This window comes from Hippichthys cyanospilos, chromosome 1, assembly GCF_059441005.1.
Source record: "Hippichthys cyanospilos isolate Australia breed blue-spotted pipefish chromosome 1, RoL_Hcya_1.0, whole genome shotgun sequence".
In the NCBI taxonomy this organism is placed as follows: Eukaryota; Metazoa; Chordata; class Actinopteri; order Syngnathiformes; family Syngnathidae; genus Hippichthys; species Hippichthys cyanospilos.
Genome location: NC_142369.1, coordinates 27,069,569 through 27,088,847, shown reverse-complemented (window position 1 = coordinate 27,088,847; position 19,279 = coordinate 27,069,569). Strand labels below are relative to the sequence as shown.

Sequence of the window (19,279 nt, the reverse complement as noted above, 5' to 3'; positions counted from 1 at the left end):
CAAGACTGAAACAAATACCATTACACTTACATTTAATATGTCTCAGTCTGAGTTAACAGATCTAGGTTTTACTGATATTTATTTACCAAGTTATGCTTTTTGTCTTCCAGTTATCTGTATTTGTGTGGTACCTCACACCTTTGCTAGCAATAGTATGAAAATAGTGAATTTATTTTAATTGGTTGAATGTAAAAACGGTTGTTTGAGGCTTCAAACTGTGTGTGTTTATTCTTTAAATATGTGGTTGAAAAATCTAAATAATTTGCGGCAGCACACAAAGGTCTGAGAATATTGCAGCCATTTGAAAAAGGCTGGAAAAAAGAAAAAATCCCGTAGGTGTGGTCTATAGAGGTGGCCAGAGAATGGTAAGGCCACCCCTGGCCACCACAGAGCTCCGCCCCTTACGTGGGGTGAGGGGGCTTTTATCGCCTCGATTTTTGCGATTAGATGAATTCCATCAGGTACTGTAAAATAAATACAGGTACTCTTTTCCTCAACGTGAGATAAACTCGATTTATTGGCTGATTTATAAGCTGAGTCAGAGCCTCCAGCCAATCGGAGGCCGTAAGGGGCGAGGCTAACTACGGTTCCTCACAGCTGATGACGTCAACGGTAATCAGCGGTCGCTCCCGTGGTACAACGTACAGGTCGCGTTGGAACAAGTACACAACGATGGTCCTCATCAAGGAGTAGTAAGTGTGATATTGTCGGAGCTTTCTTTTCGACCTCGTTCACAACAACTTTACGATTAAACACGGGTTTTAGACTGGGTATAGCGGAGGTTCACGGACTGGGTAGTAGCTAAAGGAGGAAACTTTTCATCATCAGCGCGACTGACGTTCACACGAGGGAAGGGTGGTGGCATTGCCCAAAAACTACTTTTGTGGCCTACCGGCGTTGACAGCTGCCGTTATCTCACTGTTCTCCCTACATTCGTAAAGTTACTTAATTATTAACAGGCCAGTCAATGGCTGCCGTGCGGTTTTTGCAATATGACTGTTGCTTCTCTTCCGTTAAGTTGTTCAACTTCGTTTGGCGTAAGCTGCGAATTAGCTTACGGATAGCCCATGTTAAAAGAGCCAAATATTTTATAACATTTACAGTGGCCAATCGCCCGTGGCTGTTTACATTACTGACACTTAATTTAGACTTGATCCCGTCACCTCGGTAAAGATTTCTCATACACCGCTGGGTATCCCACGTGTCGATGTTGGGGTAACGAAAGCTAGCTGTATGGCTTTTATTAGTGTGCTTGTTGTGCTCGTTAGCAAATAGCTCTCGGTCTTTTTATAGCTGGAGCAAAAGGTGTACCGTCAATCGTGGCCAAGGAGTTTAACAGTCTCAGCTCGTATCTTCCAGGTTTAAACATGCTTTCAGCTCTTTATTTGGTTACATCGACGAGTTAGAGGAAGGACTTCCGCTTCTTATGCAGATGTGCGTTGGACAGCGAATGCTTTCCTTCAGCTCCGCAGATTTGTCATATTGTACTCCGTAGTATAAGCATAACACTCAGGCTATTTTCAACGAATTCAACGAGGCAAGCTATCCGTTTTTTTTTTTTTTTTTTGGTCACTGTCTTAAGATGACATGTACGTCGTCCGTCTGACAAACTGCAGTTCTCCAATAGATGTTCCGGGTTTTTGAAATTTCATATAAACAAATATCTAATAACACTTTTGAAAAAGGTTTAAATTCCCCAGAATGAGGAATCAAATCAATTGAGTAACTAGCACAATAAATCGTGTTTCAGGTGCACTCAAAAGAACACCGGTATTTCTCAAAAATTAAATGACTTCAGGTAACCACTGTTCTTCCAATATACTGATTTGCAAATACTATATTGTTTTATTTTTCCCCATTTGAGCCCTTAAACAGTTTTCCCCACAGTTCCTTGTATACTCTCAAAAGACATTGTATTCATGAACTTAAAAAAACAACGCCTAAATAGCATTCAATCTCTGCTTTGCACAATCAGGATTGTGGGGTCGTTCACAAATCAGCAAAATTGACGGCCATAATTTTAACTGTGCCTCCACTCAGAATGCAAAATATTTATGGTTTATCAAGAAAAACTGCATCCAAATGTGTTTTAGATTTTGTTGGTTGTATTTAAGCGGTAATTTATAACCATATGGCCACGGTCTGAGGTTGGGACACAAGTCCTAGCTAGTGCAAACTACTACGAGCTTCTATTACTGGCTGCAAAGCAATTTTCAATTTCCACCTGTCGGCCATACATGATCGCTGCCAGGTGACTTTAATTATGTTTTGTACCTTGATAAAGCGTAATAACATTTCTTGGACTTAATAAATACAATACATTGTACACTTGAGCAGATGCAGGTTATTACTCAAATATATATATATATATATATATATATATATATATATATATATATATATATATATATATATATAATATAAATCCAGTTGCTTGTACGCTATCCGTTGACGCACTCTCGTTTGCCCTGTGTTCACCCGAAAAGGGCAAACGAGAGTGCGTCAACACGGACTTGGGCTGGAGAATTACTTTTAATATTATTATTATTACTGTATTGTATCATTTGACAGAAATACCTTGTTTGTTTTAGTACTTTAATAATATAAACCCACCCCTCCCGCCCACGTCGATGTGACGCACTCTCGTTTGCTCGTTCCGGGTGAACACAACAAGCAATCTCATTGGATACCGAGCTGTCAATCAATGTGCTTTTACAAGCTCTGATTGGCTGGTTTTGTGGCACAAACGTAACGCGTGAGCAGAACTGAGCGAGCGCAGAGGACGACTCGAGCGAGCGAGAGCTCGATGTTGAGCAAACGCGATGTTGAGCGAGGGAGGGAGGAGTATCGCGAACGAGAGTGAGATGTTGAGCGCGAGAATGCTATTGCGAGCGAGCAAAAAGGAATTTTGAGCGAGAAACTTCTTTTCAAGAACTTTTTTTCTGCGTTCAAAATCTGTTTTCGCTCGCTCAGTTTTATTTTCAACGCTCAAATTTTTTTCCGCGCGTGCGTAATTGTGGCACAAATATAACGCCATAGAAAACTTCCCAGACAGCTGACTTTGTTTGGACAGGAGAAAAGTTTTGATTGGTTCGTCTCGTTACTCACACCTCAGCGTGATAGACTACTTTAATCTGACTTCAACCAATATCTAAAGTAGCTTGTTAGCCATGTTAGCCATGGTAGTTAACTGAAACAGCAAAATAACAGTGATACTGAAGCCAACAAAACAAGTGGACAACGTGATGGTTTGCTGCAGCAGAGGCAGACTTACGTTGGATACACAATGAGAGCTGCACACTACAGTTACCCATTAGGGCAGACAATGCGGGAGGTAAAAAAAAAAAAAAACTTACCAGTTTTGACAGATTTGGAAGAGTTGAAATAATGGTGAATTTTAAAATTGCAATATATTGCCCACCCGGCCATGGACCCATGCCAAGTTACTGCTTAATATTTTCGAAACCCAGAGGATGTTGGTTTCAAATACATTGAATCAAGGTTTCACTGTATCAAAAAAGTATGTAATTTATTTCAAATGGTGTAGTAGCTCTTGTTTACGTATTGTGGAAGCCTCCTCCTCATCATCTCTCTCTTTGTCTTTATTAGCCGTGTGGTTTTACCCTGTAGTGTTGAGGAGGTGAGTAAATTCTTTTTTTACTATCGTTGACCAAATGTGATGTTCAAAATTATGTATTCTTCTTGTCTTTGGACTGTCCTATTGGTCTATAAAAACCTCTTTTGTACTATTTCCATTTAAGTGATTTACTGAACACTTTTTTTTGACATACTAGGTAAAGTCAAATGTGTGGTCTGTGAGTTTGACGTCACTTGTTTCATTGGAAAAAAAAAAAATATGGGGACACCTGTCCAAAATCTCACAAATTTAAGTTTTAAAAAAGTTGGCCATTCATTAAGTGGAAATGTGTTATCAGTGTTTTATAATAGTTTTTCTCTGTTTATTGTCAAGTCAAGTTTACTTCTACAGCATATTTAAAAACAACCTCAAAGGGCTGACCGAAGTGTTGCACAATTACTAAAATACAAAACAAGTTATCACATATGAATAGTAAAACATTAACAAAAACAATATAACACAGAATTAGAATAAAAAGGGAGGTAAAACAGACAGAGCCAAAATTACTTGTCCAGCTGAATGCTTTTCACCCGTATTTGTTTGTATTGTATGATTTGATATTTGTGTTGCAGTATCAAGTTGGCCAGTTATTTTCTGTGGCTGAAGCAAGTAAAAATGAAACCGGTGGTGGTGAGGGCATTGAGGTACTCAAAAATGAGCCCTATGCCGAAGATGGTGAGAAAGGACAGTATACACACAAAATCTACCGACTGAAGAGGTTTGTAAAACCAAAGTTTCTGTACAGTAATGTAGTGTAGTTGCAATATACGACCAGCTAGTGGCAGTATTGTATCGTTCTTTTATGACTTGAAGCGATTTAGTGGTACTCACCTTCACATCCATGACTAGTTAGTCTGAGGTTTGGACACAGTAATGCGATTAAATGAGAAATGTTGTCCTGTCCTTTTATTGTTAGTGTATAGATACAGTATTCACTATTGTTCCAAATAAGTAAACCTTTATATTAACAATTATACTTTTACCAAATCAATATTTTTCCTTCCCTCGCACACCAATCCACAGTAAAGTTCCAGCTTTTATTCAGCTCTTGGCACCAGAAAGTGCATTTGTGTTTCATGAAAAAGCCTGGAATGCCTACCCCTACTGCAGGACTGGTGAGTCCTCTCCCAACTGTTGAGTCTTTATTTTTAGGTATTTTATTTTATTTTTGTATTTTAGTCTTTATAAGCATTTTTTTTGTTGCTAATGCCTTTTTTTTTCCCCCCTCATACATGTCCTTGTTCAGAAGTGACGGTAGGTGTCTTTACATCAAGATGTTTGTTGGTTTTATTGATCAGAGTATTATTGCTAATACTAGATTACACTTTATCAATCTTTGTGTTCATTTGTAGAATGAGTATATGAAAGATAATTTCTTGATCAAGATTGAGACATGGCATAAACCAGATCTTGGAACACAAGAAAATGTAAGAAGATTTATATTTACTGTGGTAGAACTTCCCTTTGTTGTATGCCTACATGTATGGTTTTAATCATGCATGTATTTGAATGCTTTTTGCTTTAGGTGCATAAACTAGATCGTTCATCCTGGCAACAAGTCTCTGTTGAGCCTATTGACATTGCTGACAGAAGTCAAGTTTCAGCCTCTGTAAGTAAAAATTAAAACTTTAAAAAAGTGTTTGAGCACCTTAATGTGGACAACCCTGGTTGTTACATGCTTAGCAATTCTTGAGAATAGTTTACGTCACGCCAATAAACTTGTTGTACTGTACTGTACATAATCTTGGTTGGATGGTTTTAAAAAATTGCATCCTGTACACCGTGGTTACGGGATTTGGCCAAAATAACTATGTCAGACCTATACCGCCTTCTGAAAACCTACTCAAATTCTAAGCAGTAAAATAAATCTGCTTCATCTGTCGAATCATCTGTCGAATCTGCTGAATCAGTCTTTTCAAACACTGTTAGGTTGGAAGTAGGTCAAGTAATAGACAATAGATAACAATTTTTTTCGCGGTAAGAGTATTAATTTTGGCAATGTATAAGTTTCGTGTGAATATTTTCAGTTATGTAATCAAAAAGTATGTACCATATTGTGTTTTGTGTGATTTAAATGGTCATTTATTAAACTTGCCTTTTATATCATTAGTCCTAATCCAGAAAGCTAGATGAATCACAATGGCCAGTGCCTTTGGCTTCAGGTCAGTAAAGTAGTGCAGTGAACAGGTCTCTTTTATGTTGTGAGCAGGTTTTGCCCATTTTCGCTTGTAAAAAGTGAAATGTTACTGAATGCTCAACATGTTTAGAATCCAACTGTAGTTAATTGTTTTTGATTAGCCTGTTTCACCTTTTTGACCTCGCAAGACACAACTTCTCTTCAGATTCGTGGATCTGATCCTTTGCATTCATTGACCTGGATATGCAAATTAGGATAATGTCACGCCAAGCAACCAGGCAAAATAAGTCGATCTGTGAGCCATTACAGACCAATCTATAATTTGTAATAGTGGCTTTCAAACACTATATGGAGTCACAGGTCATTAAATTGCAAGCTATATGATTACCCTGTGATGTTACAACCTTTTGTGACTACTTTATATCACTCACCAGGTTTAGCATAATCAACAGCTGATAGTTTACAACATGAATGTCCAACTCATTCATTTTATAAAATTGGACTGACAGGCTTATGATCGTAGCTCAAAAGCTAATGACCCGGGAGTCCAAATCCATATATTCTTTGAAAATCATAAATATAAATTGTTTTTAGGAAGATTAAGTGCCATGTAACCACAACAGTAAATCATAAACAATACATAATATAATTAATGACAAATAAAGATTTTTAATCTTTATTTCGGAATCGGATTCCTCTTCAGTGTTTGTGTGTACGCAGAGGCCTAGGGCTTTTCCAAATCAACTGCAGTGCTTTATTTCTACCAGCAGAGGTCACTAGCTATTATAGAAGTTTTCCAAAATGACACAATTTTCCAAGAAAGTGGCCCCAAATGTCCCAAAAAAATCTACATGTGTACATCAATACAAATGTGCATACATTCACCTTAACACTGAAGCCTGATTGAAAGCTCATATGTGACATCTCTGCTTGACTAATGGTGGCGCGGATGACTCACAGATTGACTTACTTTGCCTGGTAGCTTCGCGTGACGTCATCTTAATTTGCATATCCAGATCCACGAATGCCAAGGATCAGTTCCACGAACCCAAAAGTCGTGTCTCACGACGTCATAGTCGTGCAAATGACAGTTGTATTGAAAATACCTTGCACTTGTAAGTTTTCAATTTGCAAGACCAACATAATTTTGAGTCGTACTCATACGAAAACAATTCAAATTCGACACAGTTTAGAGTTGTATTCATACAAATATGTACATTTCATTTTACATTTAGAATTGTCATAATAACAACGTCAATAATAATAATAACCGAAACAACAATCATATTTGTTCAAGCAAGAATACTTTATTTGATTAAAAAAAATCAGTAAAACCTCTGGGTTCTACGCGGGTGTATTAGGGCCACACTAAAAAAAAAAAAATAAAAAAAAAAAAAACTGAAAAAAATGACAGGAGATCTCAAACACGAAAATTGCGTGTGAAAACAGTTTGATTTTTCCCACAGTAAGTCACAGCGAGTCACTCGTTTCATGGGATTAGATGACTTGACAAGACGAAGGGACTGTAAAAGTTTTTTGACAACAATCTTACTCCATACAAATTATTTAAAAATAATATATGCATAATTGCTAAACTGAAGAGTCATAATGGCCCATGTAGCATCCCCGGTTGAAATAAATGTGGTCACTTTATGATGTTTCACAAATTTAGATTGTTCCTCCTTGTGCAAACGCACTGTAAGAGCTATCATACAAACGAAGAGGAAATCCAATCAATAATATACAAAAAGAAAAATGCGGCTTCATTAACTAACAATATTGAACCTTATACTGACATGGGTACTAGAAGTGCATTAGCACACTGTTGTGGAATAAAAGGGTGAATAAAAATGCAGTTGTACTAAACTGTAAGTCACAAACATGGAAAAATATGACATAATACGCAATTTGTTCCCTTCGCAACCAGGTGCTAGACAGTTATATATTCATTATTTGCTAAACTCAAGTTTTGCCTAGGTTTCAGATTCAACCCATTCAAACATTCAATGTCGTTCCACCATTCAACGCCTCTCCCTTCAGCACTTCCGCCTTCATACGCAATTTCTTCAGGAATTGCACATTTTCTAGTGTAACATATGAACTACATCCGCAAAAACAAAAAAATAATAGCAAGGTCATTTACAGCCCATGTGTTTGAATTTAAATGTGAGATTTTGAGTGGCTGTTTGCATAGTATACATACTGCGATTGACTGGCAGTTAGTCAAGGGTATATCTTGCTTCTCATCCAAAATCACTTGGATTATGCTATAGCAGCTCAACTGCTATCCTAAAGAGGACTAGCAGTATACAAAATGGATAGATGGAGTACTTTTTATTTGACAATATTTTTCTATGATTGCCTCACTTGAGGAAGAAATCTGAAGATTTTAGGTGGTTACATATTATTGCTGTAATTTAACATCAACTTGCCTCATATTGCTCTGTGCGTGTGTGTTTGTGTGCGCAAATATGTGTTTGTTTGCTCTCGGAAGTTAACGAGGCGGACATGTCTGACTTTCTGGAGGAGTATGTTGTGTCTAAGGGCCCTATCAGCCCTCTGCCTCGGGCATGGCTGCAGGCCATGAGACGTACCGCCTGCACCGATGAGTTTGTTAGCGTAATTACAGCTCACAGTTCTTCGTATGGCAGCATTCGACAAATGCGCACGTTTCACACAGCGCTCTAACACACTCTGGTTTACTGGAGGAGTTTCTCTCTTTTGTCTGCCACGCCGCATTGATTCACAGACCTCATTAGTGCTGCACACTGCATTGTTATAGGGATTGAGCTCTCAGCATTAAAACAGTCAAATTAATGTGTGTGTATTTTCCACACAGTTTTGCACCCTCCTGTTTGCTGATCGCCCTGAAAAATAGCTTTTAGCTGCTGGCACGTCATGATTTATTTAGAATTGCTAGCCCCTTGAGCAGTTGATAATTTGAAATCCCCCGCTATAGTCAACTTTCTGTTTCTTTCGCCCAGCCTATGAATTTTGCCCTAGCTTCCCTGCATGTTCATTATTTATCAGTACCAAGAGGTTGGTCACTTCCTCAAGTACTGTATTTCCGCTCTAATAATGTCATCCCTATAGTAGACATGTCACCAATGATACGTTTTAGGAACATTTAAGAGCCACTATCAAATGTTTTTTTTTTTTTTTTTATCGATGAGGGCCTTATTTCAATGAATTGGGTACTTGCAACAGTGGCTAATGCCACCCTTGTGGCCATTTTATGATCAGGAACTAAAAAGGAGTGCACAGTTGACAGAATATTTGCTTAGGTGAACTTTATCCATTTCGATCCTCTCATAAGCACATTAAAATGCAATTTCTGTAAGCTATTTTTACAATGTCTATTTTAGTGCATAGTGTGTTGCTACCATTTAATTTCCTACCATTTTCTAAATGTTTCATGGCATTTTTTCCTCTTGAATTCCATATATTCCTATCTTTTCATATGTGCATTAAGATGCTATTTCTATAAATGCTGTATGTATATTTATTAAGTTGTATTATACAGTATTTACAGTATCTACTTACTCACATTTGCGTTTTACTGAGAAAAATATAATGTTATTATTAAGCCATTTAATACCATCAGTTTTCTTCCAAAATGCAGTACAGGTAACATAGCATACCATTACTTGGTTTCAGTCAGTTAATTGAGTAATAGTCATAATACCGGTCTGGAAAAAAAAACAATGATATCAAAGTCCCATTTCCGCCAACGCTATCTGCTCTACTGTACTTTTCTCGAGCCCAGTTTCTATCAAGATATCTACCCGGCTCTAGTCATTTTTTCTGGTACCTACTTCTTTTTGGTTCTTAAAAAGAAAAAAAAAAAACGTAGCCCAGCTCAGATGAGGCCAATTATTGGGCCGAGATAAATTTGTCAACAATTTGCCGTCGCGCAAACCAACTAGGGAAAGCAGTCGCCATTCACAATGAGCAATGAAGAGAGGAAAAAAGAATGGCTTCCAAGCAAATCAATACTAGAATTTTTAAGAGGGTACACAACTCTTTAACAGTATTACTTGATGAAGATGTCTAGAGGCAGCTAGATGGGTCCAAACACTCTGCATTTTTTTGTTTTGTTTTGTTAATGTGTCAAGTGCACACTCACTGTAGCATGACATCACTGGCGAGGTGAGGAGGGTATCTCGGGTAGTGGCAGTGATAGTGGAGACGCTGTGTTCTAGGTGTAGAGCCAAGTAGAGTAGTGCAGAGTAGATACACTGGGTAGAAACATGGCTATAGTGGCATTCCTAATGCACAATAGCTGCATAGTATGGCAAGCAGTTTTTCATCAAATTATTTTTCATCAAATGTGAATGTGTTATGTTCATATGTAGTATGTAAACACATAAACTCTGCAACCTAATCCACCCTTGTTTAGTTACAGGTTTGCCTATTAAAAAAAAATGTACTGTTTGTTATTATGTAAACATAGGACTACAAGCCAGATGAGGACCCCGCCAAATTCAAGTCAGTTAAGACAGGAAGAGGACCACTTGGGCCTCTCTGGAAGGTATTTCTTTTGAGTATCTGTGACTTGCAATCTTTTTTTTTGAGGTTCATCCTATGAGCATTTGATGGGGTTGAGTTTGAGCTTCCACACTGGTCTGTTCCGTTCCCCCAAAACCACAAGGAATTACTGTACTAATAAAAATATGTAGAAAATGACATGAAATGAAAAATAAAATGTACTGTATTTGATCCCCGACCAACCTTGACCTATGTTGGCTCCCACAGACCATTGACATAGTCCTAATCTCACTCAGGTAAAATTACCTGCATGAAGGACACCTGTTCCAATGCGCCACCTTCTCCACCATGGGCAAAATGAAAGAGCTGTCAAAAGATGTCAGGGACAAAGTTGTTGATCTCCACAAGGCTAAAATGGGCTACAAAACCATAAGTAAGAAGCTGAATGAGAAGGTGACAACTGTTCTTACAATTATTCGGAAGTGAAAGAAGTACAGCATGACTGTTGATGGACCTAAGATGGGGGCACCATGCAAGATATCAGCTGGTGGGTTCTCAATGATCATGACAAAGGTTATAGATCAGCCAAGAACTGCACGGGAGGTCAATGACAGCTTGTACCACAGTCACCAAGCAAAGTATTGGTAACACACTGAGACACAATGGTTTAATATCCTGCAGTGTGTGCTCACGTCCAGGCCCGCCTCAAGTTTTCCAACCAACATATTAAGCTCAGACACAGAAAGAGACTGGGAGAAGCTTCTGTGGTCAGATAGGACCAAAATTGAGCTCTTTGGCCTCAACTTGAAATGTTTGGAGGAAGGGAAATTATGTATGACACCAAAAACACAATTCCTACTGTCAAGCACAGCAGTGAAAGCCATATGCTTTGAGGGTGTTTCTCTTCGAAGGGGACAGGTCGACTTCACCGCATTGATGGGAAGATGTACGGGGCCATGTACCGCAAAATATTGGGTGACAACCTCCTTGCCTCCGCCAGGACACTAAAAATGGGATTGTGCCTGCATGAAAACGAGCCAAACCAGACAGTCAAGGAAACAAAAGAGTGGCTCCGTAAAGAAGCCCATCAAGGTCATGGAATTGCCTAGCCCAGGGGTGTCCAAATTCATTCCCCAAGGGTCAGTACCCTGCATGTTTTCTAGGTTTCTTTCCCCGACCCACCTGATTCACATGATCAGGTAATCAGCAAGCTCAGCAGAAGCCCGATGATGATCTTGATCACTTGAATCAGGTGTGTCAGGGAAAGAAACCTGGAAAACATGCAGGACAGTGGCCCTCGAGGACAGAGTTTGGACACCCCTGGCCTAGCCCATTGGTGTTGAACGCCAGTCCTCGAGGGTCAGTATCCTGCATGTTTTCCTGTTTTCGCTCCTCAACACACCTGATTCAAATGATTAGCTCATTAGAAAGTTTTGCAGGAGCTTGAAAATCACTCGACTCATTTGAATCAGGTACCTTTGAGAGAGAGAGAGCGAGGGATGGAAGGATGCAGGATACCAGCTCCTGAGGACTGGAGTTCGACCCATGTGCAGCCAGTCTCCTGACCTTAATCCTATTGAAAATCTATGGAGAGAGCTGAAGCTTCGTGTTTCCAACCGCCAGCCTCAAAACCTTCTGGGTTCAGAGATGATCTGCAGAGGGAGAGGACGAAAATTACTCCGCAAACCTAGTAAGGGACACAAGCTACAAGAAACATCTGACAGCTGTTCTTGCCAACAAGGTTTTTCCCACCATTTATTGGATCACCTTTTGCTAGGGAATCAAATACGTATTTCCCTCAATGACATGCAAAGTATTCGATTATTTTTCATTACATGTAACTTTCTCATTGCATTTTTCTTTTCTTTTTTTAATGTTCTTTTTACAATTGCTAAAATACTGCTGCCATAAAAATCTGAGACCGTTCCCAAAATCAGCGGGGGATGAAATACTTATTTCCTCCTCTGTATGTGTTTTCATATACATATACTAACAATTTCCTATTTCTTAAAGAGACGTAAGGATATAGGCTCCTGTTACAAATTCACTTGATTGTTTATTGGCACAATAAACTTGTTTTGCACTCTAGCACTTGTTTCTGTATCAGGACAACACTGAGGAGGAGTGGGGCTCCAAAGGCTACCGGTTGAAGAAGATAAATCACCACTTCCTCAATTCTAATTGGCTCGAACAGAAAGCTGGTGTTGCCAGGGCAGATAATGGTTTTGTTCAAGAATCTGCCTTCCTGCTCAGTCTTTCTGCCAGTTGAGAAAGATGATCATGACTGATGGAGACAAAGTCATCTGTGCAAAAATCTTTTGACTGGAAGAGTGTCGCTCCCCTCTGAATTCTAAACTTCTGCTTTGACCTGCAGCCTCTCGAGAGTCCTCCTTTCCTTTTGAAACGGCTGTAGAATTTCTGCCCCGCTTCCACACCCTCAAAGTTGAGCATATTAGGAAACTTTCCTTAGCTACCAGAAATTCAGCAGAACAAAGCTAGCCAAAGTGCTTAAAACTATGAATAAAGAAACACAACTTTTCATTTCTGTATTTAATTAGATCAGTTTCCCATCCGCACCGGACACCGAAACGAGCCTGAAAGAAATACTGTGACAACAGAGGGACAATTTTCCGCCAGCTTCACGGAGCAATAAGACTCTTGTCTATCTCTGCATGCACACATGCTTGCATATCGCTTCCCTTTGTATTTCTCAAAACTTCTGCTCCTTTGAGTGGGGCACAGAGAGAGGGAGAAGAAATGTCACCGTAAGTGTTTTGATGTAGAATGCTTTTCATGTGAAGTTCTCCTTTTGCCATGACAACTTTTCTAAACCCACTGCAAATTTAGAAATGTTTCTCATTTCCCTTCTCTGGCTTTTCTGCATGATGGCAGCATCAAACGAGAGTGGGATGGGGGTGACTGAGGCAGGTCTGTGGCATTTTCTCCTGGAATACTGAGCCAGAATGAAGTGATTAATTAAACAGGTGTTCTCTGAGGCTTCTTTGAGAGTGTTCTGGGGGCGAGCAAGTCCTAGGTGTTAATAATGTAACCAGCTTTGCACCACCCTTATCGCATCTCTGCTTCCGTTTTATCTGCCTTCCCCGGCCACAAAGGCATGTCTGTCGGGAACGGTGTCACTGTCGGGGCGGCGGCGGCGGAGAACTGGTCCCTTCATCTGGAGTTTATCCACTTTGCTCTGCCACCGCCTCCCCCCTTTTCCTTTCTTTTCTTCTCTTCAGAGGACAGCGCAGAGCGCAGAATGGATTTAGAAAGTGTGTTATAGATTAGGGCGCTTTTATCTTTGCACAGCACATCTTCATATTGATAATTATTTCACTAAGCTTCACACACGGGGCTTTATTTATTTTTTAATGTGTTTTTTTTTTAAGACTTAAATGTTGCCAAGATTGGTCTTAAACAGTGTTCTCTCGGCTGTCTTTATGATTATTTTCTCATTTACAACTTATGGTTACATTATTTATCCTGTGGGGGCCCTCAAGATGGATGGATTGAAGTAGTCTTACTTGCGATTCTTTTGCTGTTTCTCTCACCAGAAAGAGCTGAGTGCCAAGACTGACTGCCCTCGAATGTGTGCCTACAAGCTGGTCACAGTCAAGTTTAAATGGTTTGGCCTGCAGACTAAAGTTGAGAATTTCATCCACGAGGTCAGTGTGACCGTCGTTCACAATTTATAGTCAAAAATGTACAAATGAAAAAACTTGACTATTTGACTCGAGCTTATGATTCTGTATAAAAAAAATATTTTCACGGAGTGTCCTTTGGTTCCCCTTCTATGAATTAATTCTTTTTTTTTTTGCCCTTTTTTATGTATGTGAAGAGATTGCAATCAACATAAATGCCAGCCTTAACCTCCCTGATATCTTGTTTCAGCAAGAAAAGAGGATCTTCACCAACTTCCATCGCCAGCTTTTCTGCTGGATTGACAAGTGGGTCGAGCTAACAATGGATGACATTCGACGGATGGAAGCAGAGACTCAGAAGGAGCTGGATGAGGTGAGCGCACGGAGAACATTAAATGAATTCAACGGTGATGCTGGTCTCATTGGTGTATTTTTAATTTACTTCATGTCATTGTTTTTGTCAGGTATTTATAAGCAGGTTTTGTGGGGAGTGGTAATTGTTACTTTTTTGTGTTTTTTGAGAGTCAACACCAGTCTGGGGTTTCTTTTTCAAAGAATTTAATAATAGGTTTTTCTTTTCATTCATGCAATCCCCAAAGTTTTCTGTTTTTGTTTTTTTTTAAACCTCAAATCCATACATGGATTAAAATTGGGTGGGGACAGAACATATAACTCATTATTCACTATATTCAATAATAACAATAATCATACTTAATCCACTTTAATTGTTCGATAGACCCCACATTTTAATAAACCTTGAACCTATTCAGGCTACCTTCACGTTTGGTCAATTGACTTTTTGTTCCTGTCTAGATGCGTAAGAAGGGTGCAGTGTGTGGCACAAAGGCTGTAGAGGAGTAGCCAGGCCAGGTAGAGGCCAGTCTCCCTTTTTCACCTTTGGGTTCTATGTTGGTCTAGCCACTCTTTTGGGTGTTGTCAAATGAATGTTCACTCTTTTGGTGTTCCTCATCTGGATAGGTTTACTAGCGCACTCCCCAAAATCACACTTACACCTTGTAAGAAGTTGCCTTCTAGCATAAATTACGAACAGCGCCCACGATCCACAGCAAAAATACAAGTCAGAGAAGTAAACCAAAGGCTTTTCATTTTTGTAGGTCACATTCTCAGTGAAACCTTACCCACTGATTTTTCTCTTGGAACCCCTCTTAACATCCACGAGCTTTTGGCCATACAAGGAGAAAATGGAAGAATACTGGCTGGGCTTAGCTGGCCTGGCCTAAGTGGCACAGGCTCAAACATCCTCTGCTCCTGACCAGTATTGCACTAGCATGTGTTTTCCATTTTCTCTTTACTAAGTAAACATGGGTCACCATCAAAGAGGAATGTGGCGAACATAAGGTTATGGTTGCTGGATGGGATGATTCTTGCGTGTGACGCTAGCGCGTAGACTTTGTGACATACAATGTCTTGACTGCAAAGAGTGAAGCACAACCTCAGGCATGAATGTATGGTTCCTCCCGAACAAAACGGTGCACGCTGGAAATTATTCTGTCAGACTAGAGGAAGAAGATGGTCGAGAAGGAAGCGGTTACCTTCAAGATGGCTTCTCTTTCTTCATTAACATACAAATGGAATTCTGCCTTTGAGAAGGAGACGCTGCGGTGATTGAGTGAAAGTGGATGGGGCCGGGGGTGGGAGGGTGGATGGTGGCAGAAGCAGGAGGGTAATACTGATGTCGTTTCATCACATCTGTCCAGTCCTCTGTTTAGAGCCACAGTTGGTTTGAACTCTTCTATTAATGTCCTCACTATCCGATTCCGACACTAATTGGCTTTCCAAATCTATCAGCCTCAAGGTGGGAGAATCTGAAATGTCCCCCCCCCCCCCCCCCCCCCCCCCCCCCCCCTATACATATACAGCAGGAACAGGAATTGGTTATTTATTTATCTATTAAGAAAGACTGACCTTTTTGTAAAAAAAAAAAAAAAAGTTGCTTCAACTTGAAAAACACTTTTGAAAGGAAGTAGATTTATTTGAAGTTGCGCATGTCCCCTTCTGTTGAATATTCATACCTGAACTAGCTCTCTCTCTCTCTCTCTTATTTTCCCCTAGCTTCGCAAAAAAGGTGAAGTAAGAGGAACAAGTGCTGCAGACGAGTAAGCAGCAAAGGATTTCAAACCTCCACAATAACAGCACCGATGATGGCTGCTAACAGGGCTCCTTCTGTGGCACTTTTTACCTTCAAATAATCGAGCTGTGGACAGGGCGTGTGGAGGGGTCTCTTGAATCAATAGAGAAGATCCCTTGCTTGCACCCAATCATAAGTCTTCTATCTACCTAAGAAATTGATATCTAGAAACCCACAGGATGTTCACTGACTTCATTGTGATTTTGCTGCCCTCTGAGTTAATATGAAAACAAATAGTTGTTTTTTTGCTCAACATATGTTTCACAGGAGCAAATTCGCCCCCTTGAACTCAAATTGCTGTGTTTTCGGACCGATTATTATGTTTTTAGCCCTAAAACATTCCTCCCGAGATGAAGCCCACTTTTAACTGTACACACTGGTTCCGCGGTTTGCATTCCTAAGTATGAGTGTGTGTGTGTGTCATACTTTCTGTTGTGTTCGTTAGCAACCTCCATTAAGAGATTACTGTCGCCCTTTGCACCTCCGCCCATTGTAATCCTCCCATCAACAGCCCGTCTAACCCAAAGCACTGCATCTTATTAACACTGACAATCATGCCTGTGCAGGTCTTCACACTCACTCACCACACACACACACACACACGTATGAACCTGGCACATCTACATCAGGCACACACAGGTGCAAATGCCTTTGCAGTGACTGATCCACTTAAAGAGCCTGGGCGGATCTATGCAAGCACGATCAGCCAGGTGACGTTCATTTGCAGGATGAGTTTTTCCCTTTCTTTCCCATTTCCAATAGGCTCCCTATCCTAAAGACATTCGTGAGTCACGTTGCACGCCCCGGAAAAACGCATCCATGGTGCTAGTCCCATCGAGCTTGGTGCTCCTCCGACCCCGTTGCCTGTCCGCCCCCGAAGCCCGTCTGCCTTGTTCGGCTGGTAGAGCCCACCGTTCGTCTTCATTCTCACTGTGTTTACATCAGTGCTTTACCAGTGTCTAGTTGAAACCAGCGCTACCCACGGCTTGCCTTAACCTCTGAACCTTTTGGACCTGCTCTCGATTGTACCTCTGCAACAAGCTGCTCGCTTTAGCTACCTCCCTTGTTTCTGGCTGACCATTTCACAGACGCCTCAAGGTCAACGCTTGCCATTGCCGTAGCAGCTTTTGTACTGTTTGGAGCCTGCGATCGACGTCTCTTATTTGTCAAACGTGATTTGGTGTCGTTTGTCTTTTTTTTTTTTTTTTTTTCCCTGATTATCTGAATTTCCACTGTTTGATGGACGTGCCATATTAATGAGTCCTCAGTTTCAACTCCACAGTGCACATTCGATATAGCCTTTGTAATCCTTTGTTAAGGGCTATCGTTTTGAATAATGGCTAGTGTAACGCTTCCCTGTTGATTCCTCCCTGAAATGTATTTGCGCGTTTGTAATCATTACGGCTTTACACATTTTTTATTGTATGATTCCAAACTGTTTTCTTCTCTGATATTGAGTTCATTCTGATCATTTCATATCCAAAGAAAGTCACTGCATTTGTTTACACGTATTCAGCAGTTGTGAGCTGGTGAAATAGGACATGGAAGCATTATTGAGAATAGATTTAATATGAATTTGATGTTCTATTGACCACTTGACTTTTTACTGTCCTGTAGGCTTTCAACGGAAATTAAATATTACAATTTCAGGTTTGCACAGAACGGCGTTTTGGAAAGCTTGTGCCTTTTGACAAATGTACATATGAAAGATGACCTGTTGTTTTTCTGCTTCCCAAATGTCTCAGAAAAATCTTTTGTCAAGATTTCATTTTTTTGTCTTGAGTTTTCTGACTCCAGGCGCAAGTCTGACAGAAGACCCACTGGCTCAAATTATTCTTTTGCATTTAATGATCAGTCGAAACACTGATAAAGGTCGGGAATTATTTTGTAAGCAACTTGACTAGTTTGTCCAAAATGATAAAATCTACAACTGTAAAAATAATAGGAACTGCTTCATGTTAGACATTTTTTGATCTCGTTTTGAAAATGGGGTAACATGAGACGACGTTGTGCCATTTCTGCCTTTAAATCCTCAAGTGTTACATTAAATATACACGTGATCTGAATATTAAATAAATTTAGAAAGAAAATATGTGCACGTGTTCGTTTTTGTTATTCAGCCCGCCTTCAGTTACACTTCTCGTATGTTCTTTGACGCCATGCAGCAAAATCTTGCCGATGGGCCATACTGTATGTTGGTCTTGTTTTTTTTTGTTGTTTTTTTTTTAGCAGCTCTTGTAACACTTTATCTATATTGTCATCACATTTGTGATTGGTTTTATTTTTTGTTGGTAAATGCCCTTTTGGAAATGTGACCAATGACCAAAAATTGACCAAAACTTAATACTGAAGGGTCAAGGGGCAAAATTGCAAGCTGATTTTTAAAGAGCGGGAAGTGCTGCATAACTGCCAGCTGTGATATTGCCCTTTGTCATTGTTTGGAAGAACGGTCTTGTTCTTGTGAAAGGAAACCAGTTATTGCTGACCTAGAACAAGCTAATAGTGCTGTTTCTAAAAGCGGAGATGGGCACGCTTGCCCACGCACCACCTGCTACATAGCGCCACACAATATTCTACTGTAGGCACGTATCCATTCGCCTATGTCTCCCTCGTTAAGCGCATGTAGCAATATGGCACAACTAAACGTGTGGTTCAAATAAGTAAATACATTAAAAAGAAAAAAGAAAGGTGGCCAGGTTGGCCCCAAGTTATGTGACCTCCCCAGCACGAAACGGATCAGAGGTTGCACAGCTGTGCTTTGGGCTAATGATCAAATGTTATTTATTTATTTTTTCCAATTCAAAAGCAGACTCAAAGATTGCCTCCTTGTTGGAATTGACGAGCGTTCCCTACCCCAAAGCCTCTTTAAATGCTTTTATTGAGAAACGGTGCAACATTCAAACACGTACACAACTGGAAAGCATTTGTAATGCTCTTCAGAATTGTATTGACAATTCGATTTCATCAATGTAGTCCAAGTGATTAGTTTTGCATTACTTTGCCCAACACCATTGTTTGTTGTACCACTTGAATGCACTTCCTGTTACATGAGTGTTTGAGGAAGTGTCACAGTGAAGACTCCATTCACGGATTTGCCATGTTTTTGCACGTGAGCCTCCTCTGGGACCGCTTTTGCCAGCGGTTTGCAGCTTTTCCTTGGCTAGGAAATGTATTTTGAGTTTACCGCACATTCGCTGTGAAGTTAAAAGTACTTCCTCAGCCTGGGT

General features: G+C 40.0%; 1 protein-coding gene across 1 annotated transcript; it reads left to right on the top strand.

Moving 5' to 3' along the window:
• Nucleotides 1–583: 583 nt before the first annotated feature.
• Nucleotides 584–18,144, top strand: LOC148429934 (phosphatidylinositol transfer protein beta isoform-like). The gene is made up of 11 exons (XM_088407892.1): nt 584–692; nt 3,610–3,640; nt 4,210–4,355; nt 4,661–4,752; nt 4,884–4,891; nt 4,990–5,064; nt 5,163–5,246; nt 10,228–10,305; nt 13,817–13,927; nt 14,154–14,276; nt 15,977–18,144. The coding sequence occupies exons 1-11, from the start codon at nt 601–603 to the stop codon at nt 16,022–16,024; spliced, it is 888 nt and encodes a 295-aa protein (XP_088264018.1). The 5' UTR covers nt 584–600; the 3' UTR covers nt 16,025–18,144.
• Nucleotides 18,145–19,279: the final 1,135 nt, after the last annotated feature.

What these genes read in the sequence shown, in the direction of transcription:
- LOC148429934 (XM_088407892.1), top strand. Translation starts at nt 601, where the DNA reads ATGACGTCAACGGTAATCAGCGGTCGCTCCCGTGGTACAACGTACAGG. An exon ending in ATGGTCCTCATCAAGGAGTA is followed by an intron (nt 693 to 3,609) that starts GTAAGTGTGATA and finishes TGTCTTTATTAG; the next exon opens with CCGTGTGGTTTTACCCTGTA. An exon ending in ATCTTGGAACACAAGAAAAT is followed by an intron (nt 5,065 to 5,162) that starts GTAAGAAGATTT and finishes TTTTTGCTTTAG; the next exon opens with GTGCATAAACTAGATCGTTC.